This window comes from Toxorhynchites rutilus, chromosome 2, assembly GCF_029784135.1.
Source record: "Toxorhynchites rutilus septentrionalis strain SRP chromosome 2, ASM2978413v1, whole genome shotgun sequence".
Classification (NCBI taxonomy): domain Eukaryota; kingdom Metazoa; phylum Arthropoda; class Insecta; order Diptera; family Culicidae; genus Toxorhynchites; species Toxorhynchites rutilus.
In genome coordinates, this window is record NC_073745.1 from 223,823,969 (window position 1) to 223,849,403 (window position 25,435).

General features: G+C 37.4%; 1 protein-coding gene across 1 annotated transcript; it reads right to left on the reverse strand.

Moving 5' to 3' along the window:
- Positions 1-642: 642 nt before the first annotated feature.
- Positions 643-15,259, reverse strand: LOC129769784 (L-lactate dehydrogenase). The gene is made up of 5 exons (XM_055772251.1): positions 15,101-15,259; positions 14,822-14,957; positions 14,633-14,750; positions 1,544-2,133; positions 643-1,477 (listed from the first exon to the last, which is right to left on the reverse strand). The coding sequence occupies exons 2-5, from the start codon at positions 14,942-14,944 to the stop codon at positions 1,313-1,315; spliced, it is 996 nt and encodes a 331-aa protein (XP_055628226.1). The 5' UTR covers positions 14,945-14,957; positions 15,101-15,259; the 3' UTR covers positions 643-1,312.
- Positions 15,260-25,435: the final 10,176 nt, after the last annotated feature.

Sequence of the window (25,435 nt, forward strand, 5' to 3'; positions counted from 1 at the left end):
ATGCCATGTAAGATGTTTAATATAAGCTGTAACGTAATTGTATTGTTATTAATGAGTACCAAAGCAGCGACAAAGCATCGTAGAACCTAGCGCTAGATCAAAAAGGAAATGTAGGGGGAGGGGAAGGTGGGGAGGAAAAGTAAAGGAAAGGTAAAGAGAAGGGGTGGGATGGAGTGGGAAGGAATGATGTGATGTTGGATGATTTATAAATGTAGTTAATTTAATGGTGTTAGTAAAATGCTGGATAAGTATGAATTAGTGTGGTTAGAATTGAGTAAATAAAATAATAATATGTTTAAAAGGTATGCTGTTTGATTATATAGTATACAAATTATCCTCAGTGATCTTTACGTTCCCGTCAGTCAAGAGGGGAAATTCGGTAGTTAGAAGATACTTCGTTCACTATCGACTGTAGTCTACGGTTCACTAACTTCACTGCATTCAAAAAGACGACATGACATGTTCATCTCATATCATTCGGAGTCTATTGGCATTGGCATTCGAGGGCTCCATATCACAAAGAATATCAACATAGATGAGTGCTGGGTCATAGAAAAATTAATACGACTTCATTGAACCATCAATTTGTTACGATATAGATGGATGTGATAAATAAGAATAATATATAGTCACACTTTTCAATCATTCTTAGTACAGCATGCTCTATGCGCTTCTTGCTTTTATTTCTTCGATCAAGTGATGCGAGTTGGGTGTGCTTTTTATACATTTTTTCAAAGCAGAGATCGTACAAACAAGGTGAGTAGTCTACAAATGTTGATTTTTTTCAGTCAACCGTTCGAAAATTGCAATTAGTGCTGAACATCGCATGAGAAATCATAGCGTTCTCTCCTTTAATGTTCTCCATACTTTTTCCGATGAATACGAGTAATGTGACATAATAATTCAACAAGTGATATCCTAGATTGATGCATTGAAAAATTTGTTGACTTAAAAACATTTTCTCCAATTCTTAAATGCCGAATTGCTTTGTAAATGCTTTTTCGAGGTAGTTTGTGTTTTGTGTCCATAATTTCTTCATTTTTCTTTTCTTTTCATAACAAATGGTACTTATGGTACGAAACAAAAGATCTCAATTTCCATTGATATCGTAATTTTATCTAAATTTAATACTTTCTATCATGACTTACACGAGGATTTGTTTTATTTCTGTTGTTGTTGCATGGGAGAACATCAAAGACTTTGGCGTGCATGCTAAGAGAGTGTTGAGACTTGTTAATTTATCGTTCATTGCCTAATTATAAGTAGTTGTTTGCTAAATTATAAATAATATGCTCAGACCTTATAACTAAACTTAGAACTTAATGCCAGCCTGGACTTCAGCCATGATACGAGCCGAATCCTGGAGCTTCTTAGTTTCCTCTTCAGTTAGGATTTGTTTCACAACGTGCGAAACACCGTTTCTGCCAAGCACGCATGGCAGCGACAGGTAGACCTCCTCACTGATTCCGTGCTCGCCCTGTAATTGATGGAAAATTAGATTATATTTCGTTTCTCCATGATCGTCTACACGAGGGTAACTTACAGTGACCAGGGTAGACACGGCGTGTACGTTGTAAGTGTTTCTCAGCAGAGCAGACGCGAGCGAAGCGACGCTCAGACCAATGGCCCAGGAAGTGTATCCCTTCAGTTTGATAACTTCGTAAGCACTGTTAACGACTTCGTGATGAAGATCGCCCCACTTCTCATCATCATCGGTAGTGCCGATCGAGGGATTTATCTCGGCCAGACGAACGCCAGCAATGTTGACACCAGACCAAACTGGCACCGAGCTGTCGCCGTGCTCACCGATAATCCAACCGTGGCAAGATGTAGGGGCAACTCCCAATCGTTTGGACATCAGGAAGCGGAAGCGAGACGAATCGAGATTGGTGCCGGAACCAATGACACGGTTCTTCGGCAGCCCGGACAGCTTCCAGGCAACATAGGTAAGAATATCGACCGGGTTGGACACCACCAGCAGGATACAGTCGGGGCTCTGCTCGACCAGCTTGGGAATGATTCCTTTCATGATGTCACAGTTACGCTGGACCAGATTGAGACGGCTCTCGCCTTCGTTCTGGCGTGCACCAGCGGTGATGACGATCAGCCGGGATCCGGCGGAGACGGCGAAATCTGGTAGAATGGGAAGCAGAATTAGTGATGTCCGGTAAACATTTGATTAATCGATCAATGGATAGGTGGATGAATAGATATCTTGTAGTGCCAAAATATATTTCAAGAGTGTTACTCATCAATTGTCAATTCTTAACTAAATCTTCAACTCTTCGACGACTGGAGAATGAAAAACCATTGTAATATTAGCTGAAAGATACATCACATGCAGTAAAATCATGCCTTTGATCATGCCTTTGATTTGGCTGCTCAAAATTATAATTATTTCCTCTATATTCATTACTATAGTGTTCTCTTAGTTTTGCCGTTCTATGAGAAAATCACGATATTACAATTTGAAACACATTTTATCATTCATTGTAATCTCTGTGAACTGCAGTACACTTGTTCCAGTGATTTTCTAGTTTCTAGATTCCATACCTAAAGTGAATGTCTCTACCCAGAGAGGTTTCTGAGCAAAGTTCCAGAGTTAAGATGAGAGTAGGCTGGCCACCCGTTGCAAACAGTTGCTAATGAACATTCGATCAGTATAGATCATGCATTTGAATATATTCAATCTCATAATTTCATCATCAAACATTGGGTAGCCAGTCTATTCTCTACTATTCTGGAACTCTACTCAGAAACCTATCTGGACGGAGACAGTGAGAATCCGGAAGATTGCCGAAATACGCTTCCGGTTTCCTCTATTACCTCTATTGCTTCCAACGCATGAACTTTTCCAGATGCCAGACGTCACAGGTAACTAAATCTGACGAATAGGAAGTATGCCACAACAATCCATGCTTTAATTCACTGTTTGCTTTTTGAATGATGTAAAAGTGGCAATTTAGAAGTGTTTTCTCTTCTATGTTCCAACCTTAGACTTAGACATGACATCACTTATCGAACGGACAAACTTGTTAAAGAATATCTTTGGTATTTCTTGGCAAAAACACCCGACCTGTTGATTGAATACAACATGTATTCTAGAAATTGATCTATTTTTTATCTATTTCATGGTACAATTTCACGAAACTTCAACTATGGTAAACAATGTTTTAGTCTTTATTTTATGCTCATATTCCATATGGTTTATTCTCAATATTTCTCCAGCGCGCTTGCCAATACAGTTACAGTTACAGTTACATTCGTTTCTTCAGAACGATTGTTTTCAAAGGCAAAATAAATCATGACTAAATCAAGAAATCGGTTGTCCTGTTCGTGCTTAGCCATGATCTTGTTCCTGTAATCGTTTTAACAAATGGTTTGACTTCCGTAAACTCCCGCAACTCGCTAAAGTGCTGATAAAAACGTGTACAGAAGCAGTTCAACTTAGAATCGCATTATTTAGTGTCTCCTCATATTAATCCGGATTCATCATATCATTTTTTAAATGTATGTTAGATTTGAGTTAAAGCGTTTCTATTTAATGGTGCAAAACGATGAATTATCTCTATTTTATTAATTAGTAAACTGGCGATTCATCGATTATATTTAGTCGCATTTTTCGAATAAGTGTATCGAATGACAAACAGATTTACAGATTATTTTGAAAACCCGCCCAACAATATTCAAAAAAGTGTCGACATTTACCAATGATTTTAGCTGGCGTGAAGCAAAGCTATTATATTATTTTTAAATTGTTACTATTTGAATTATATTTTTAGTGGTCTTCGAATACTTGAAAACATTAGAAGACTTATGTTATTTTCATTAAAACATAATTATCATTAAAAAAACCTGTATCAGACAAAACAAGTCGAAGATTGTCAACTGCAGAAAACGTGTTACTCTATTTCCAGAACATACATCTAATACTAAACATATTATTTTCATTCATAATTTCCATTCTAAAGATAAGTTTATGGGTGTGTATCTTAAACCCCATTTCCATTTTGGCTTCATGTCAACGAAAGCCGTCAACGCGAATCATTTGACGATTATGGCAAAGTGAAATAATGGCGAGAAACAAAATTCAATCCACAACCAGAGAGCTCTGTTGTAACGTTGCGCGAATGTTCGATGTTTTTCGTGATTCAATGATACGTTCCGAATGTTTTCGATGGAACTCGTAGTTTTAGATTCAACTAGTATTATCACTTATAGTTATATTGGTCAATTAAGCTTACTGTAATTATACCGGTCGGTATTGTCATGATTGCCGGTTTGTAATTGGTTTCACCGAGTCGGCAGGTAGTCGTAATATTCTTTCCCCAAACCATGAAAACGCTCATGTCATTTAATGTAACAGATTATTCGAGCATTTGTGCCAATTCGAAAAATTCGTTCGATACTGAGAATGTGGAGCGTGAATATGCAATTTTAGAGCAGCAGTATTCAGCATTCTTTTTTTGCGAGATTGAAAAAAAACATTGTACATATGTATCTGGAAAAGTCGTGATGTAAACATAGATGAATGAAGCATGCCTTGAATCGAAAGTTTGTTCTATGTATACTTCTATATATACCCTATATGTGTGTCAGCAGTGTGGCACAATCCAGACGTGTTTATTCAATTTTGTTTATTCAATTATTCAATTTGCGTTTCCAGTTTGCTCGAAATTCAACTCAATTAAGTAAAATGATTGCGACATAACTCCGGATATTTACTGATTGTTATTTTATTTGAAGCAAGTGTTGTACTACAGTGACCGACACAAAAAAGGAAGAAAGCCTTCTCATTTAAATAAATCTAATATAAGAGTGAAAAATTTTACTCATCATATTCAATTCATTTTTTTAAGTAACTTTGTGAAGCAAATTTTTTTTATTTTTTAATATAACCGATTCACCGCTTTTTCGTAAGTTGCATTAGGGCAACCCAGAAAAAAAAAATTTTTTTTCTTTCTATAATTTTTATATTTTAAATTCTGCATAAAAACTGTCTTCGGACCAGTTTTAAAACTTACTAAAACAAACATTTTACTATGCAGAACTTGTCAATATCTTGATCCTACTCAAAGTTATTGATATTTTCTTATTTTTTCCAAAAACATTCCCTTTTTGTTTGTTTGTCGTTCTGGGGTAAACATAAAACATTTTTAATGGTTTCTAAAGAACACATTTCACTATTTTATTTTAATTTTTATAATAATTTTTATAATTTCTAATAGAAATAAATCTGTTGCTCTCAATTGTTGATTTTTCAAATTCGCACAAATAGCCTAAAATACGAAAATACGTCTTGCACGTAGTTGGCATGAATAGACGTTTCGTTCGGCAGTAACCATTTATCAGCATGACTTAAAACAGAATCGATCATCAAAGTTCGGACGAATCATAGATCGAGTCTAGCAATACATAATAACTTTGGGGGCACTGTTGAGAAGCGACGACGAACCAATACATATTCTCCTATTGAATCCCATTAGAATGGAGCATCTCAACGATGTCGCATTTGCTGAGGAATTTTCAACGTCCCTAATTGAAAGTTGCTTTCCTGAACACAAATTTTCTAGCAAGTTCGGAAGCGAAATGTACTCAAATTTGCTAGGGACATCCCCTCAAACCTAGAGGCTGATCAAAATTCACCTTCATGCACGTTTCGTTGTCCACGGGTAAGCACCCTTGATCCTTCGTTTAAATCTTGTTGCACAACTTTCGAGCACGTGTTTTGGTCACTAGACTCTGCTTCAGCATTCGAATCTTATTGTTTCTTGATACTTGTCCCTTATATGTTTTTTGAACGATAATCTTCTTACACTCGTTTTTTTTTGATGACATATTTTATTATATATATATATATATATATATTTTATATACTTTCTCGATTTCTATCACGTAAAACATTCGATAAGTAGCCTGTGTGCACTGCCGAAGGCACTTGTCTAATCCTGATGGGCACCTTACACGATCAAAATTATTGATAATAATTGTCTTCAGTATCATGACAGCCAGGCTTTCCGATCCGATCTAACCTCAATGACTATTTTGCTACCTTAGACGGTCAATATCGCCATCAACCCGTTACAACGAAAGTATCCGCGATGACTAGTAGCGACATTCGAGTTTGGGATCCAAACTATTCTCAATCAGATAAGAAAACTCAAAGACAATTTTAAGTTGGTAAAATTCGAATGAAAATTTATACTTGGCACTATTTAAATACTTGAAGCACGTAGTCCTAATCCTAATTTAACCTTTTTATTCTAAATTTTCCGGTATTCCTACTAAAACTTATTATTATAATATAAAATCAATTTCAGACACAATTTTCGTATATGAATTTCTCACCACTTGGAGAAAAAATTGGATTTGCTTTCCCATAAAACACTTGTTTTAATCGGAAAAGTTAATTTGCAATCAAAATTTGCACTTTAAAATTCGTTTTTTCTTCTGAAAAATACCTAATAACACTCGCTTCACATATACAGACTGTTCCTTTCAGTTTCAGAGATGCCAGTTTTTTTGTTATATATTTTAATTATATGCAAGTTATATTGGGTTGGGGAAAAAGAAATGTCGAATATTGTCAATATATGGCAACACTTAAACATATCTTGTGTTGTACTTATCGCATAGGGTCATACTATATGCCTATTTAGAGACGACAATCTGTGCTACAAGTGTCGTTTTGACAGTGTTGTGATTGTCCTTTTAAGTCTCAAGTTATAGCGCGTCAAAGATTGAGTCCACCAAGCAAGAAATTCGTTATATTTTACGTTTTTAACTACCTGCTAGGTAAAACTGCAACGAAGGCGGCCGAAAAAATTCGTGTAGTTTATGGACCCGATACTGTAACGATTCGCACAGCACAGCGTTGGTTTGATCGATTTGGTTCTGGTGTAGTGGCTGTCGAAGACACACCCCGTACTGGTAGGCCAATCGTCGTGGAAACCGGTAAAATCGTTGAAATCATCCAAGTAGATTCTTTAAATGAAGATGGTGTCATTTTTTAAATGAAGATGGTGACTGGTGATGAAAAGTGAATCACGTACGACAACCTAAAGCGAAAAAAGTCGTGGTCGAAGTGCGGTGAGCCGGCCCAAACCATCGCCAAGCCCGGATTGATGGCCAGGAAGGTTTTGCTGTGTGTTTGGTGGGATTGGAAGGGAATCATCCACTATGAGCGGCTCAACTATAGCCAGACTCTCAACTCGGTTCTCTACTGTGAGCAGCTTGACCGTTTGAAGCAGGCGATTGACCAGAAGCGGCCAGAAATGATCAATAGGAATGGTGTTGTTTTCCACCAGGACAACGCTTGGCCTCACACATCTTCGATGACCCGCCAGAAACAACGGGACCTCGGATAGGATCTCTGATGCACCCACCGTATAGTCCGGACCTGGCTCCAAGTGATTATCATCTCTTCTGGTCCATGCAAAACGCTCTTGGTGATACTAAGTTGGCCTCAAAAGAGGCTTGCGAAAACTGGCTGTTTGAGTTTTGTTTTCAAATAAGGAGGGGGCGTTTTATAAGGGGGGGATAATGAAGTTACCTTCTAAATGGCAACAAGTTTGCGAACAAAACGGCGCATATTTGACTTAAATTGAATAATTTTAAGTATGTTAAATAAAGCGTAAAATTTCGATCAGAAATACGACATTTCTTTTTCCTCAACCCAATATTATCTGCAAGTAAATGTTTTTATTCTATAAATAATCTCATTCATATTTTTTAATTTAATTTATAGATCATATTCATCCTATACCTTGAATTAACGCACGTATTTTTCCGCGTTTTATTTTTCCGTGATTTTCCCAGATCTTCTCATTCTCCAATTTTCATAGCGGAATATGAAGAAACATACGACTTAGACAAAATTGGCCTCCCCGCTTGCTAGCGCAAAAATGACCGAGTTCAAAAAACTCCTAGAACACTGTTAGGTTTCATCCACTCTCTCAGCATTACATTGTCAGTTTACTTTGAGGTTTTGATTTGTATTGCGGATTGTACCGTATTTTGCTATTAAAAGTATCAGTTTTACAAACCAAATGCTTTCATTTATGCTTCCTAGAATTTCAGAAGTTTATAAAACTTAATTACAATCGCAATCAAAGTCAAGTCAAAGAGTTGAGAACATTTGGTCTCAGAATCCGAAGCGTAGGACGAATGGGATAGCACAGCTTCACATGCACGGATTGTCAATTAGACATAAGGTCAGGCATTGTCCTGGCCTTTAATTCGTTCATTTCGCTTTGTTCGCTCGACAATGTAGGCGTGCTTGCGTTGCGTTCATAAAGCGAGGTGCAGATGAAGATGCAAGTTTTACCGGATAATCATGAATTGTTATCATTAAATCTAATAATTAACGTGTCCTGCAACGATGATTATCCACGAACAGCGCCTTGATTTGATTATTATCGTTGGCGGTACAATCTTTTCGGAGAGTTCAATAGATGCATAAAGTTCACAAAGACTCGATTTTCTGAGAATCGTTGAAATATGGTAACAACAAGAAAGAAAATTGTGTAACTGATATTAGTTATGAACAAACGTATATTTTAGCACTGCAAAAAACTGTAACATTAGGCATTGTACGATCAATGATCACTGTCTCTAAATCAACATACACAGCATTCTGTGACCTGAGGCTTCAAGCTTTGAAAAAATGTAAAGTTTGTTTAGTTTAGGTTTGTTTGGGCTTATTGGCATTGAAAACGTCACGAGAGCATGTATTTTGGGACCAAAAAATTCTCCACAATGTTTGGAAACAAAGTTTTGTGCTCCAAGGGATTTTTATTTTTTTAACAGGATGGAACATCCTCTCACATAGTAAATTTCGATTTATAGCTGAATTTCATATGCCAAATGTAGTCGAGGGTCAACGATCTCAGTAAATTCTCTTTTCCTTTTTTTCTCAGATGGCACTATCATTCCTAGATAAACTTCGCCTTTTCAGCCCACTATTATGTCTTGCGTAACTTTAGCTGAAACTTGATTGAATTTGGTATATCACTTAACAAGCCTCGATTGTACCGTTTGTGGCAAGTACGCTTGTTCAGTGCAAGTCGGAATAACGTTCGAACCACCGAACAGAGGAATCGAGGAAAAGTGCCTTCTAAGAGGTTGTTGCCTTTTGCGGAGTAGCAAGAAGTTGATCGCCCTTTTCTGGCCCGACTTGACAAACTATTCAAGCCCGACCAAACAGTGGTACAACCAGGGCTGCCAACTATAATTTTGAAAAATAAGGAAGAATGAAAATAAAAATCAGAAAGAATTGGATAAGTCTTCTTGGGTTGTCCGGAAAGTTCGTGTCGATTTTTGGGAAAATAAAACAATCATTTTTATAGATGAAATGTACGTAACCAATTTTATATGCACAGCTTAAAAAAAATATTTCACAATCTTTCGTCATCTCTCGCGCAGCTCAAAAATTATATCCTTCTAGAATATGTTTGCTTCCTCGTTGAAAACTGTTCAATGTATTTTTTATGCTGTTCATAGAGTCGAAGTTCTAGTTCTTATATGTTTTTTTTTTGCAGGGACTTGAACTTGTAATAATCTGTAGGTTCAATATCCGGTTTTTTTTTTTGTTGATGAAATAGTAAATCCCAGCCAGATTTCAAAAGTAAACGAGTCGTTTCATAAACGCAATTGGGATGCAACCGATTTAAGGTTTTTCGCACAATTGTGTGGCACTGCCACAGTTACTGTTTCCTGCCGCTTCATTTCTTCACCAGAATCGACTTTTCTTCCGAATGCGACTGATCCTGTGTTTCGAAAATAATGAATGAATTCAGCTTCGAAATTAATTGCGAAAGATTAAGCAGGAACTCCAGATTTTTTTTCAAACACCTGCAATTAAAATTTTGAGCCGCAAAGGAATATTACATATTATACATTTGAAATCTGGAATGAGAGGAAAACAATCTCGAAGCTCTATCCACGATGAATTGAGTAATAGAGGTTTTTTCGTAAATCATGAAAAGTATTAAACAAAAACTGTATCAGATAATAATTTATATTACGTTTTTTATGAAAATAGCAACAATTTTAAGCATTCAAAAACATCAAGTATGAATTTTCATTCAAAATATAACCATTTGAAACTGCCTTCGGATATGCTGATCTGATAAGTATCTTTCACGCCACATTCATGTTTTGATAAATGTCGACAGTGTATCTTCGAAAACGTGAATCGCTTAGAAATAGATAGATAATAAACGTAAGAATGAAACATTTTACAAGTGCGGACTGGAGATTTTTGACGTAGGACATATTGGGGTACAAATTGAAAATCGAGCACATCGTGAAAATTGTCTAATTTCAAACGCTTATTTGCTCAGTCATTTCACGATGGATTGACGAAATTTTTGCGTCAATCGATTTCGGCACTCCATTTTTTATATTGAAGAAAATAATATATGTCATGAAACTAACTATCGAACAATTGAAAAATATCAACCCCTCCCCTAACGGAATAACCCATTTCTGACTGGTCGAAATTGACGATACATGCGGCCGGTCCCTAACAGAGAAATCAATACCAAGCTGCCTGGGGCCATTGCAAATACATGAAAGTAGGGGGAACTTTTGTTCCTACCGAAATGTGTTCCCTAACAGAGACATCAAAACCAAGTAAGGGGGAACTTTTGTTCCTACCGAAATGTGTTCCCTAACAGAGACATCAAAACCAAGCTGCCTGGGGGAAACCGTCATTGGAAATACATGAAAGTAGGGAGTACTTTTGTTCCTACCGAAATGTGTTCCCTAACAAAGACATCAAAACCAAACTGCCTGGGGGAAATCGGTATTGCAAACACATGAAAGTAAGGGGGAACTTTTGTTCCTACCGAAATGTGTTCCCTAACAGAGACATCAAAATCAAGCTGCCTGGGGGAAATCGACATTGCAAATAAATGCAAGTCGGGGGCATTTTTATATTGCAAGTAAGGTGAGTGATACGATTCATTCTAGCTAATAAAATTTAAATTTGGAATTTTAATGCTAGTTGCTACGTGAAATTTCATATCAATGACCGATCATGCATTGTGAAAAATTTAGCACAAGTGTAGGTGTAAAATTGTATATGGTAGCAGTTGTGTTAAAAATGACTTGATATATGAAACGATTTATTTCAATTTTCATACATAAAAACCAAAATGTGTTCCCGCTTGAGAACCGGTCGTTTGGTTTAAGCTGTCTGTTTTTTTGTGTTCATTTTCACCCAAGGAAAGTTTATACGAAGAGAAAAATTAGAAAAGTGAAGAAATATTAGAAATTTGATTTCCCATATGCTCTACATATAGCATTAGGTATTGTTAGTCCAATTAAAATTCGGATTGGGTTGAATAAACACCTAGAAAATATAAATTATAAAAGAAAATTACCTTTTTCATTTCAAAAATGTTTTCTCTATAAGTACCATCTTTTTGTCATCATCACTCGGTAAACACTGGTGGAGTGAACAAACAATACCCAAAAACCAAACAAAACGGCATATTCATGGTCACCAAATCATTATCAAAGAGTTTAACAATGTAATTCTTCAAACATATCCAAAATCGACACATAGCCTAACGTAATCCTACGTCAATTATGCGGTCGTGTCTCGGACACAACCCTCCTGTGACTTTTTTATGAAGATTATAATGAGAGTTGTCATTTCCAACCAGTAAAACTTACGCATAATTATTACGGAGAAGTATCATTCAGATAATGTGGAAAGTATAAAAATCAGGAAAAATGTGGATCATTTCAGAAAAATCAGGCTAAATTGAGTGTATATCAGGATATCAGAGAACGTGGCAAAAAGTCAGGGAAATCCTGAAAAATCAGGAAAGTTGGAATCTCTGGTTACAACGATAATGGCGTTACTGTGATTACCCCGGACCTATGTGCGATTGAGGAATATTGTTGAATAGTAGAGGGCATACTGAAGAAGAAGAATGGAACTGAAAGCGACGAGTAGGATTTCAAGCGATAATGGTATTTAGCTGCCAGAAAAGTGGGAAAGCTGTTGGCTCAATGGGATATGGTTAGAGGTAAAACTGAAGCAATGGTCTTATACACTGCGTTTCACAACTATAGAACCACTCATTTTTTCTGAGTTTCCAGAGATATGTTAGAAGTCGGCTGAATCAAAGTATATAGTGTTGAATACAATAACTACCTTCATTTATAAAACTGGACATTTCAATTTCATTGTTGTGTTCAGACGCAAAATATTCAAAAAAAAAACTAAAATTGCAGTGTTTCATAACTATAGAACTCTCACTCCTTTACAAAATTAACGCCAATTCAACATGAATTACGATAAGTTTTTAATTCGTTCTTCTTCTTCTTCAATGGCACTAACGTTCCTAGAGGAACTTCGCCGTCTCAACGTAGTATTACTTGCGTCATTTTTATTAGTACTTAGTTGAGATTTCTATGCCAAATAACACGCCTTGAATGCATTCTGAGTGGCAAGCTCTAGAATACGCGTGATCACAGTGCAAGTCGGAGGAAATTTCTTTGACGAAAAATTTCCCCGACCAGAACGGGAATCGAACCCGAACACCCGGCATGTTAGTTATGACGCTAACCACTCGGCCACGGGAGCACTTTTAATTCGTAAGTCATCTTTAGTTCTCAATCAGTTCAAATAAACCATTCGAGGTGGTTACGACCATGCCGCGACTTGTTGTAGTGTGTATCTCGTTCTACACAGATGATACTGCTCGTTTAAGCTCTTCAAATCACTCATACTCCTCTCCTCATACTACTCTTCGTCCGATCACTTCTCATAAGTTCCTGACAGGGTTTTGATGTGGCGAACAAGCTGACCAGTCCAGAATCTGAAGCCCCCATTCATTAAACCATGCCATGACCTTACAGATTCTATAAATTGATGCCAAATTACCCAAATATCAAATTGTTTTTGATGCAAAAATAACATAAACCCAAACCATCAAACTGTCGCTTGCAAAGTTATGAGTTGAAAAATTAAATAACACGTTCCGTAAATCCTTCGAGTATGAAGGAATTCTATTCAAGTTGAATGTCTTTTTATCCGAGAAGTTCTCCTGAAATAGTGAAACCCCTAGAATAAGCTTCCTAATTAGTTTTTGGACTCGCTTGGACAACTTTGAAAATGGTATTTTTATGGTTTGGGGGGAATTTTATCAAAAGGGCCTGGCTCAAATAGCTTTTCATCAAGACGAATGCACAGTCAGAAGTGCAGTGAAGTACTTTAGAATAATTTACTTTTGTTTTTGCATCGAAAACACTGTGATAATTAGGTAATTTCAGGTAGGACTGGTTAGCTTGTCTACGACATCAAAACTCTATCAAGAACTTATGAGAAGTGATCGTACGAATAGTAGATGCAGCTTACAAGTAGTATGAGTGGCTTGAAGAGCTTAACATGGCGCAACATGGTCGTAACCACCTCGAATGGTTTGTTTGAACTGATTGAGAACTAAAGATGACCTACGAATTAGAAACTTATCGTAATTCATGTTAAATTGGCGTTCATTTTGTAAAGAAGTGAGAGTTTTTCCATCTGTTTATATAGTTACGAAACACTGTAATTTTAGTTTTTTGAATATTTTACGCCTGAACACAACCATAAATTTGAAATAGCCAGTCTTATAAATGAAGATAGTTATTGTATTCAATTTCAGTATATATACATTAATTCAACCGACTTCTTACATATCTGTGGAAACTCAGAAAAAATGAGTGCATAGTTGTGAAACGCAGTGTATGAGGCGTGAAACCAGTAATATCCGTGCGATTGGAAAATAAGACGAATAATTAACTCCAAACAAAATTTTCGTGTTCGAATTGTCTCTTGTTCAACTCACAATAAAGAAATAATCTTCTCACATTATGTCTCGTTTGTCGAAAAGTGTGAAATTGGTGAACCCATTTCAGTGATAAAATTGAGAGCCATATAAACGTGATAAAAACGTATAGTGAAACAAAAACCTAAACGCCAACGTAGACCAAATTGATTTGCTTCTGAATTTCGGTGAAGGTCATATGAAGTTCATCCTCTATTTGATCGAAAATAATTCACTGTTTTATTCAACCTTTCCAAATCATTGGATGTCAGAATATTTGATTGGTCTTCAAGAGGTAAACTGAATAAAAGTAGGGACAGATAGTAAAATAGGTAATTTTCCTCACACAAAATCAATATCATCCAAACATTTGCCTAGAACATATTCCGAAAGTGTTGATCAAAAATTATCAAAATTAATTCAAGTTGATAAAGGATAAATAATACAGGCTCGAGTATTCCCGGCCTTAATCGTCATCGTTATCGTCGTCACCAACAAAAATTTCAGACGGAAATATCAAATTCCTATAACGGTAGAATGTTTGCCTTTAACGGGGTCATCGAGCAAAAAAGTATCGTTAGCACGAAACATGCGCAGTGTCGGATGTCATACATGTATCTCACTCATCAACGGTCTAGCCGAGAGTGAGATTCACTTTTACTTTCCATGCTTCCCTTCAATCGTCGTCTATGGAATGAACAGTGTTGGTTCTCCCTAATGAGCTTCAAGGACGACTGAATGATAGTGAAAGCACTATTCTCCCCATTAGGGACCAAACGATTTGCTCTAATTGAATTCAAACTCACCTGTGCTAGCGCTAATTTGGGCGTTCTTCATAAACGCCGAACCGTGCTGCAGATCCAGCATCTCACCCTGCAGTTTGTCGGCGTTGACATCGACCAGAGCCACTTCGCTGGACACACTCTGATAAAATAACATCAATCAGTGAGATTGCAACCCGCTGAGGTCACCACAAGTGCTGGGGTCAAACATACCTGGGTCAGAATACTGAAGGCACATGCCATGCCCACTTGGCCGATACCAACGATTGTGACCTTGTTGCCCGACGAGGTCATCGGCTCAACGATTTCTTTCATCAGCTTCGCCTTGAGCGACATTTTGACTGGAATTCTGGAAAGAATCGAACGAAAACTGGGATCACACTTTCTGCTTTCAAACAAATATTGACCGATCTATCTAATTCTATTCCGGTATGGCAAATCAGTAAATTGTCACAATTTTATCAACACAGTGAATCACTGGATACCACGCACATTGATTTGTTTGGAAATAGATAACAGAAGCACTTATGTTCAACTAAGCTTTTGCCTACACTCGAGACCCGTTTGCAGCAAAACGTGTACGAACTGCGAGACCGATGGAATACGTATGCGGATACGCGTCGCCCCAGTCAAATAATATAAACTTCGAAGCGTTACGAAGAATACCCTCGGCAGGAGATGTTGAAGGTGACCTCTACCTTTCTGTTTCTGTGAGAAAGGTTCAAAAGTTGATGACTGCGCGTCGATGACGGATAAAAGTTAATGATGGTTTCGTAGAAAATACTGTACCCGGTGACTTCATGAATGAGGGCTTCCCCGGCGTGTTCCAACAAATATGTGCAGCTGTGCGACTCTCTCTCTCGTGCTCTTTCCAGGGGACCCACTGTGTCATCGTCATCGTCCGAATCATCGTTCTCTTCTCCCGACGGTATCAAAATTGTTTTGACTTTGTACACACCACCCACTACACCGTTTGCGTTACGCACACCAACGGCCGGCCAAATCGTGGCGTCCGGGGAGAAATTTTACGGAGAGGGCAATGTTGGCTGAGAATGATGAAATTTCGAACGTTTGTTGTTTCACTAAGTTTGAGCGATTCGGTTCACTGTAACACTGTAATTATAATTGTTTATAGGAAATGTTTACTCATTTTGAGTGCTTCGATACGCTCTAAGTATTATCATTGGTCACAAATGTGTGCACAACGGCATCATTCTAGACATACAAATAGTTTAAAAATTTGAATGTAAAATTATAAGGAACATAGAACTACTCTGAATATCGAACAAAAGCTTCTGCAAAAATAATTGTGGGCTCCTAGTCCAGAAATCAGCAGGATTTTTTGGTTGCGTTTTGTAAAGTTTGCGTTTGTTGCATGTCTATACAGTCATTCCATGGCATACCGATATAGTGGTTCTCAGATTTTCGTCAAAAGTGGTAGTTTTGTTCTTTATCGCAAAACATTAGACCCGTAATTTTTTATTTTTTTTTTGTTATGGTGCCTATTTTCATTTTAGGGTGATCCGAAATATCGATATATCGAATATTTTTTCCAAAAATGACGTTTTTCAAAAATTCATGACTTTTGAACTACTGAACCGATTTAGACGGTCGACATATCAAACTAAAGCTAATTAGCTAGTCATTTTTGGAAAAATGCTACGCTTGCGAAAAATCCAGGTTTTGGTTTTTATTTTTTTATCTTCGCTTATTTTTCGTCGGCCTATTTCCGCCACTTTAGTGCCAATCACCGACATCAGGGAGGCGACTCCACCTGTTCCTACCTATCAGACTCAACAACTCATGAGCCGGGCCAACTTCTTTTACTTCCGCTCCGAAGGAAGACGTAACCAGAGATTTTTCGCCTCAGAAAATCCCAACGACGCCAGCTGGGATTGAACCCAGGCCGATCGGATTGTGAGGCTGTTACGCTAACCATACAACCACTGGCGCCGTCGAGGTTTTGGTTTTGTCATTATTGATTGTATTCGTTTTTTATAGTTTTCATGGTCTCGGGACCAAGGGCGCTATATTTTGTTTTATTTTTTATGGAAAACTGAGGATTTTTCACATATCATATCTCGAAATCAGGGAGGCGTTTTTTTTTGTTTTTGAGTTATGATTTTTCAAAGTTACCCGATGGTCCAAAAAATCATTTTTCCCTTTTTTTTCCCCAAAAATGACTTTTTTCAAAAAATTTTTACTTTTGAACTACAGGGCCGATTCAGATGATCGACATACCAAATTGAAGCCTACTAGCTAGCCTTTTTTGAAAAAATAACACACTTGCCAATTAATTGGATTATAGTCACATACATCAAGTCCAGTCACATACAAATATTGAACGAAAACTGAAAACATGTTAACTTTGAAAAATCATAACTTAAAAACGAAAAACAACACATCTCTGGTATTTGGATATATTATGTAAAAAAACCCCAGCTTTCAGGAAAAAATATGGCGCCCTATGTCCCGAAACGATGTAAGCTATAAAAAACAAATATAATCAATAATCACGAAAACAAAATCCATTTTTATTCGGAATGTAATATTTTTTTCAAACAAGACTAGCTCATTGGCTTTAATTTGATATATCGATATATCGTCTAAATCGGTCTATTAGATCAAAAGTTATGATTTTTTGTAGTGGAAAAATGATTTTTTGGACCCACCGTAACCTTGAAAAATCATAACCAAGAACGAAAAAAAAACGCCTCAAGATATACGTTTCAAGATATATTATGTTAAAAAATACTCAGCTTTCCAGAAAAAATATAAAAAAATAGCGCCTTCGGTCCCGAGACCATGAAAACTATAAAAAACAAATACAATCACAAATACAAAAGTTATGAATTTTTGAAAAAAGTCATTTTTAGCAAAAATGCGAGAAAATGGATTCTTCGGACCACCCTAAAATGGAAATGGTCACCCTAACAAAAAATAAAAATAAAAAATACGACTCTAATAATTTGCTATAAAGAACAAAACTACCACTTTTGACGACAATCTGAGAAACACTATATCGGTTTGGCATGGAATGGCTGTATATATATATAAAAATGGATTTCTGTCTGTCTGTCTGTCTGTCTGTCTGATTCTTATGGACTCGGAAACAACTGAACCGATCAACATGAAAATTGGTAAGTAGGGGTTTTTGGGGCCGGGGAAGATTTTTGTGATAGTTTGAGACCCCTCTTAATGTCAAATGACATTAAAACTACAGTCATATTAGCCGGAATTGAGGGATGGTTATGAGCACGAATGGTAGAATGGAAATAGCATATTTTCATCGCTCTTCTGGGTACGGTCAACAGAAAGAGAAAACATATAAACGTTCAATTGATAGTCGTGTTTGCGGCTGTGCGTTATTTCTGATGTGACTGTTAGAACCGAGCAATGCATTCTTGGTTACATTCGCAATACATATTGAGCCGTAACTCTTGAGCAAGGGCAGTATGTGATGGTTGAGAGAAATGTCGACCGTTTACAACACTACTTGACAGTGTTTTGTTTGGTTAAGTCGTTCGTGAGTTATAGTGTCGCAAATATGAAGCAAAATGAAGAGAAAATCCGACATATTTTACAGTACTACTATGACAAAGGCAAAAATGGATCTCAAGCTGCCAATAAAATTTGTGCAGTTTATGGACCCGATACAGTTTCCATTTCCACTGCACAACGATGGTTTCAACGTTTTCGTTCTGGTGTAGAGGTCGTCGAAGATGCGCCACGCTCCGGAAGGCCTGTCGTCGAAAATTGCGACAAAATCGCTGAAAGCGAGAAAGACCGGCATAGTAGCAGCCGTAGCATCGACCAAGAGCTGGGGATAAGTCATCAAACCGTTATTAACCATTTGAAGAAGCTTGGATTCACAACGAAGCTCGATGTATGGGTGCCACACACGTTGACGCAACAAAACATCTTTGACCGTATCGACGCATGTGAATCGCTGCGGAATCGCTACAAAATCGACCCGTTTCTAAAGCGGATGGTGACTGGCTATGAAAAGTGGGTCACTTACGACAACGTGAAGCGCAAACGGTCGTGGTCGAAGCCCGCTGAAGCGGCTCAGACGGTGGCCAAGCCCTCATTAACGGCCAGGAAGGTTCTGCTGTGTGTTTGGTGGGATTGTCAAGGAATAATCTATTATGAGCTGCTTCCCTATGGCCAAACGCTCAATTCGGACCTGTACTGCCAACAACTGGACCGCTTGAAGGTAGCACTCATGAAGAAGATGCCATCTTTGATAAACAGAGGCCGCATTGTCTTCCATCAGGACAACGCCAGGCCACACACTTCTTTGGTGACGCGCCAGAAGCTCCGGGAGCTCGGATGGGAGGTTCTTTTGCATCCGCCGTATAGTCCGGACCTTGCACCAAGTGAATACCACCTGCTTTTGTCCATGGCGAATGAGCTAGGTAGTCAGAAGTTAGCCACAACAGAGGCCTGTGAAAATTGGCAGCCTAATATATAAAAATGTTCTGTTCGTTTGTGTACGCGTCAAAAACTTGAAAAGTGCGAAACCGATTGAGCTCAAAAGTGGACACAACATACAACCCACTTCAAGGAGTGTTGTTACGGCATAAACAATTGGAAAATTGGAAGAAACATGGTTTTATATATGAACAGAGTGCGTTTTTGAAATTGAGCTTCTAATGAAAATCGACTATTCAGTGATGAATATGTGCTCTGTGTGAAGGAAACATCTTTTTTCCACGTGTTCGACAAAACCATGAACTAAAATTGTGTTTCGAAGTGATTTAAACTTTATCGATTTCCCTCATCTATCTCTAAATACATAAAAAAATTCTGTTCGTTTGTGTGCGCGTAAAAACTCGAAAAGTACGGAGCCGATTGAGCTCAAACTATGATACAATATGCAAAACAACCAAACACATCTAGGATTGTTGTTACAACTTAAAAAATTTAAAAATTCAACTCAACCATTCAACCACAATGTGCCACAGCAAAGCGTGGCAGGGTACAGCTAGTATTATATAATTATTTTAACTTCTATGCGTGTTAGACGTTTTATGCTCTAAATGGAGGGGAACGAAACATCCGACGTTGATATCAGAAAAAGAAAAAGAAAAACCAATTAATGTCAAATTCGACACCCAACCCAACAAGAATTCTTCCATGAATTTTTCTCGAATTCGACAATACCAGAACGTTTTGGGATCATCGAAAACACGTTTGGTGGTATTCTTCCGTCCCAAAGGGAAACCCTTAAGGGTGACCCAAATTTGTAAAGACTTGAAGTCTAAGTACTCAAGTGTCTTGGAAATTACAAAAGTGAATAAAGACAAACTTCGTGTTGTGCTCTCGGATTGCAAAGACGCTAATGCGATTGTTAATAATTCATTCTTCATTGGTGAATATCGAGTGTAAATTCCGGCACACATTGTTGAAATCGATGGCGTGGTTTCGGAAAAATCTCTCCAACTAAAAGATTTCGAAAACGCAGAGGGTATTTTTCATGATGTAAAACTTCCTCATGTGAAAATATAAGATCCCTGAATTAATTTTTAATGGATGGCAACGAAAAAAAAATATTTCCCATCTGGTTCTTTCAGAATCTCCTTTGAGGGCACAGCTCTTCCAAATTATGTGCTCATTGATAAGCTTCGTCTTCCAGTTCGATTAGTTACTCCCAAAATTTTCTGCACTAATGCAAACAGTTAGGTCACACTAAAACCTTCTGTTGCAATAAAATTAAATGTTCTAAATGTGGAGTCGACCATGATAAAAGCACTCACAATAAGGATGCTGATAAATGCATTCTTTGTGGAGGTTTTAATTTTTTTTATTTATGATCTATGCGATGAATTCAACATGACATTTTTGAATACAGATGATATAACAAGAATTGTTCCATCATCAGGCTGCGCAAGTCGCTTAGATTTATCCCTTCGTTCTTCCTCTTTATCATTAGATTGTTATTGGAAGGTTATCCAAGATCCACATGGAAGTGATCATTTTCCAATCACCGTTTCTATTTTAAATTATTCTGAATCGTCTGGAACTATGAATGTTCAGTGCTATTGTTGCTCAGACAAAACGTTTTCCTGGGAATCAAGATTGTACAGATCTTTATGAAGAAAAATCGAATGCATTCAAGGATTGGCGTAAATCGGGCTCCTGCGAACGTTACTACAATTACATTTATCTGGAGCATAAATTCAAAAGCTTCATAAAAGCCAAAAAGAGAGGTTATTGGCGTAATCTTGTGAATGGGCTTTCCGAGAGTCTTCTTTAACACTCTTTGAAGAGTTGCCAGACAAATGAGAAATTCATCTCATTCAAATGAACAAGTTGAATATTGTGAAAGGTGAATCTATGACATTGCCAAGAAGATATCCCCAGATTCAGCCCCCGCTCCACCTCCCTTCTTGGAGACATCTGATGATATTGCGCCTCCGTTCAGTATGGCTGAATTTTCGTTTGCTTCTGTCATGTAACAGTTCGGCTCCGGGATCAGATAGGATTAAATTCAACTTATTGAAAAACCTTCCTGATAATGCGAAGAGACGTTTGTTAAAATTGTTCAATGTTTTTCTTGAGCAGAACGTTGTTCCGCATGAGTGGCGACAGATTAAAGTTATAGCTATTCTGAAACCTGGTAAACCTGCTTCTGATTAAAATTCTTATAGACCAATAGCAATACTCTCTCGCATTCGCAAACTATTAGAGAAAATGATTGTATGTCGCTTAGATAGCTGGATAGACAACCTTCTCTCACCTTCGCAGTTCGGGTTTCGTAGAGGCAAAGCAACTAATAATTGTCTTGCTCTGCTTTCATCAGAGATTGACATCGCCTTGTGTAAAAAGCAACAAATGGCAAAGCAACAACGTACGATTCAGTTTCCATTGAGGTTCTTTTTGGAAAACTTCATCTAAAAGGGTTTTCCCCAAAATTAAATAGTTTTCTGTTTAACCTAATGCGTGAAAAACATATGAGTTTTCTCATGGTTCTTCGTCAGTTTTACGAATAAGCTACATGGGTGTCCCTCAAGGCTCATGTCTTACTTTACAACTTTTATGTAAATGACATTGATGTTTGTTTATCAGGAAACTGTACTTTGATATTGTCTCGAAGTACAGCAGATGATTGTATAGTGTCGGTAATGGGCATAGACAGTATTGATCTGTATAATCCTTTGAAGATTTCTCTTGATAATTTGGTTGATTGGGCTTGTAAATTGGGTATTGAGTTTTCTACTGAACTGTTGTGTTTTCAAGAAAACACCATCCTGCTCAACTGCAACTTAAACTTTTGGGTAGAACAATTAGGCACTCGTTGTCATTCGAGTGTTAAGGAGTTGTGTTTGACTCCAGAGGCACATGGGGTAAACACATAGGCTACTTGAAACGAAAATGTCAGAAACGAATAAATTTTCTCCAATTCATAACAGGGACTTGGTGGGGGGCTCATCCTGACAATTTGATTAGGTTGTATTAAACAACCGTTCTATCTGTTATGGAGTATGGAAGTTTTTGCTTCAGATTCGCTGCCCGTACTCATATTCTGCAACTGGAGAGAATTCAATATCGCTAGGATGTATGTAGTCAACACATACAATGAGCCTAGAAATTTTAGCTGGTGCGGTGGATTCTGTGCGCTTTTTCAAGTTATCATTCCGTTTCTTGATACTTTGTGAAACACTGAATCCGATAGTGATAGCAAACTTTAAAAAAATGCTAACCTTAAGCACTCAATCTAAGCGAATGTTGCTATATCATGAACTTCTGACCCTGGAAGGCCCATCTGTTTATCTGGTTTCCAGTCCATTCCTTCAATTTTGTTCAATCCTTCTATTAATTTTGACTTGTCAATGAAAGTTTATGTGAGTGATATTTCAGGTGATCTCCGCCAAATAGTTATGCCTGCAATATTCTTGTCAAGATATAAACATTTTGACTCAACCAAAACTTTTTTTACTGATGGATCCAGTCTTAATGGTTCCACAGGCTTTGGGGTATTTAATATTAACTTCTCCACATTCCGTAAGCTCAGTTTACCCTGTTCGGTGTTTGTTGCGGAATTGACTGCGATATACACTGCTTTACAACATATTCATTACTTGTTACCCGATCATTTTTACACTTTTTCTGATAGTCTCAGCTCTTCAGAGGCACTTCGTTCGGTAAGGTCTAGATATTCTTCGAATTTCTTGTCTGGAATCCAACAGATTTTAATTGTTTTGATGAGTAGATCATTTAATATCACTTTTGTATGGATTTCTTATCATTGTTCGATACAAGGAAATGAAAAAGCAGATTTTCTTGCTAAAAAGTACTTTTGATGAATAGGCAGACAAGTTGGAGTGGCAGTGATAAAGGTCGGTGGCAGTATTCTATCATTCCTAAAGTTTCCCTCAAATCATGGTTCAAAGGATATAATTATTCTCGTGATTTCATACGGGTAGTGTGCATACTCATGTCTAATCATTATTCCTCGAATGTACATCTTTTTCGAATTAATATTAGTGATAGTAACTTATGCATTTGTGGTATAGGTTATCCCGATATTGATCACATTGTGTGGTATTGCTCTGAATTTCAAAATTACAGGTTATCTTTAATAGAAAATTTTTGCAAAAAGGGAATGACACCCAATGTTTCGATCCGTGACGTTCTGGCTACACGTAATCTCGATGCTATTTCGTTGATATATCATTCCCTTGAGTCTATACACTTTCAAGTATGAGTATGTGTGTATTTTTTTCTGCTATTTTTAATTATCGTTTACACCTCCAACTTACTTACCAATAATCCATGGTTTTAACCTTTTCATTTTTCTCCAACTATTTCCCTCAGAACTTAAAAATATTCGGATGCACGCAATCGCACACAATCTTCAAGGAGGTGGTTATCTGAAAAATCCATAAGAAGAAGCCTCAAATATTATTTTATTGTGAATTGTTATATAATTATTTATATTGTACCATTTCTTGAAAAAACTATTGGGTTTTCATGCCTTTTTGAGAAAAAACATTTGCATAGTTCTACTCACAGCGGCTTTTCCCAATTCATAAACACGGCTCATTAATGCTTAACGTTGCTGAGTCTGTTGAAAATAAATGAAAATAGAAAAAAAATTGGAGAAGTGAGGGGAAGGTGGCCACCCTAAGGAACATGCCCATTTCCTGTGTCCACATACTACTACAATTTCCGTTTTTCGAAGAATATTATTGTCGCCTCTTTAGCGGTGAACCTCCATCCTTGGTTACATCTCTAATGGTTAGAAGATGATTCCAATTGCTCCTCGTTATCCCAGTGGAAAGTGTAATACAGAATACAATACTATGAATTTCATTAACGTTTATTTTAAATAAAAAAAGAGTACTAATTTTTCTCTCTCTGTGTATATTTTTTCACATTTTAACATCAATACTATATAACTCTTTCTAATGGCGTGTTTACATTAGGGAGATCTATAGCTATATATAGATTTATTCACGTGAAAATAGGTGTAAACGGGTGAGAATAAATATGATACACTTATTCGAGGTATATATAACTTGAATAAATTCAGCATATGTAAACGCTTGTGAATTTCTCACTGGTGAGAAATCACTAAAATTGGATGCAGTTCTACTTCAGGTGAATAAATTCACCTAAGATATGAATATATTCATTATAGAAGTTCACGCTAGTGTAAACGGTTGATGCGATTTCTGTAAATCTCATCATTTTTCTTCACATGAATATATCACTAGTCTAAACCCACCCTAAGACACTATGTCGATACGACTCATAGTTTTTGAGATATAAATTATCAAAGATTTCTCTTGCTAAAATCGATACACCCTTTTCAAAAGTTACACTTGAGTCAAAAAAATCCCAATTGCTGTGGAAAACTCATGTTTCCTCCAACCCAAACGGAATGCGAACTTTCATTCGAATCAAAAATACATGTTTTTAAAATCTGCATTTTTAGGACAATTTCATTTGGAATTGCTCTGTAAGGATTCGATTATATACAGTGAAAATAAATTTGTATATAAAGGGTGTGTCACATCAAATTGCATCACGGAAAAAACGCTGTAGAAATTTAATTTTAAGGAATTATATCTTCAGCTTTCGCTTATAATCAGATAAGAGTGTATAGATCACGTTGGCCATGCTTCACTGTAAATTTTTCGTAAATTTGGAAAAATGTCGTCGAACGAAAAAGAGCGTCGTGAATTAATCCTGCGCACTCATTTCGAGAATCCGGAGTTGTCACATCGGGACATCGGTAAGATGCTGGGAATCGTCCAATCCACGGTCAGCAGAGTACTAAAACGATACTTCGAGAACCTAACCATCGACCGGAAGGTGAAGAACGGCAAAAATGGATGCTCCGTCAGTGAAAAAGATCACAAGCGCGTAGTTAAGCAGTTTAGACGTGATCCGAGAAGTTCGGTCCGGGATGTCGCCAATAAGCTGAATTTGTCAAGTTCATTCGTCCAGCGGACCAAGCAGCGGGAGGGCCTGCGTACATACAAGGTTCAGAAGGCTCCTAACCGCGACGAAAGGCAAAACATGGTGGGGAAGACGCGAGCCCGAAAGCTGTACATCGAAATGCTGACGAAGCCGCATTGCCTGGTAATGGACGACGAAACCTACGTCAAAGCGGACTTTCGTCAGCTGCCGGGCCTGTTGTTCTTCTCCGCAGAGGACAAATTCAGCGTTCCGGAGGAGATTCGCAAGCAGAAACTATCCAAGTTGCCCAAAAAGTACATGGTGTGCCAAGCGATCTGCTCTTGCCGAAAGCGGAGCGCCCCCTTCGTGATGACCGGCACGGTAAACGGGCAGGTTTACCTTAAGGAGTGCCTACAG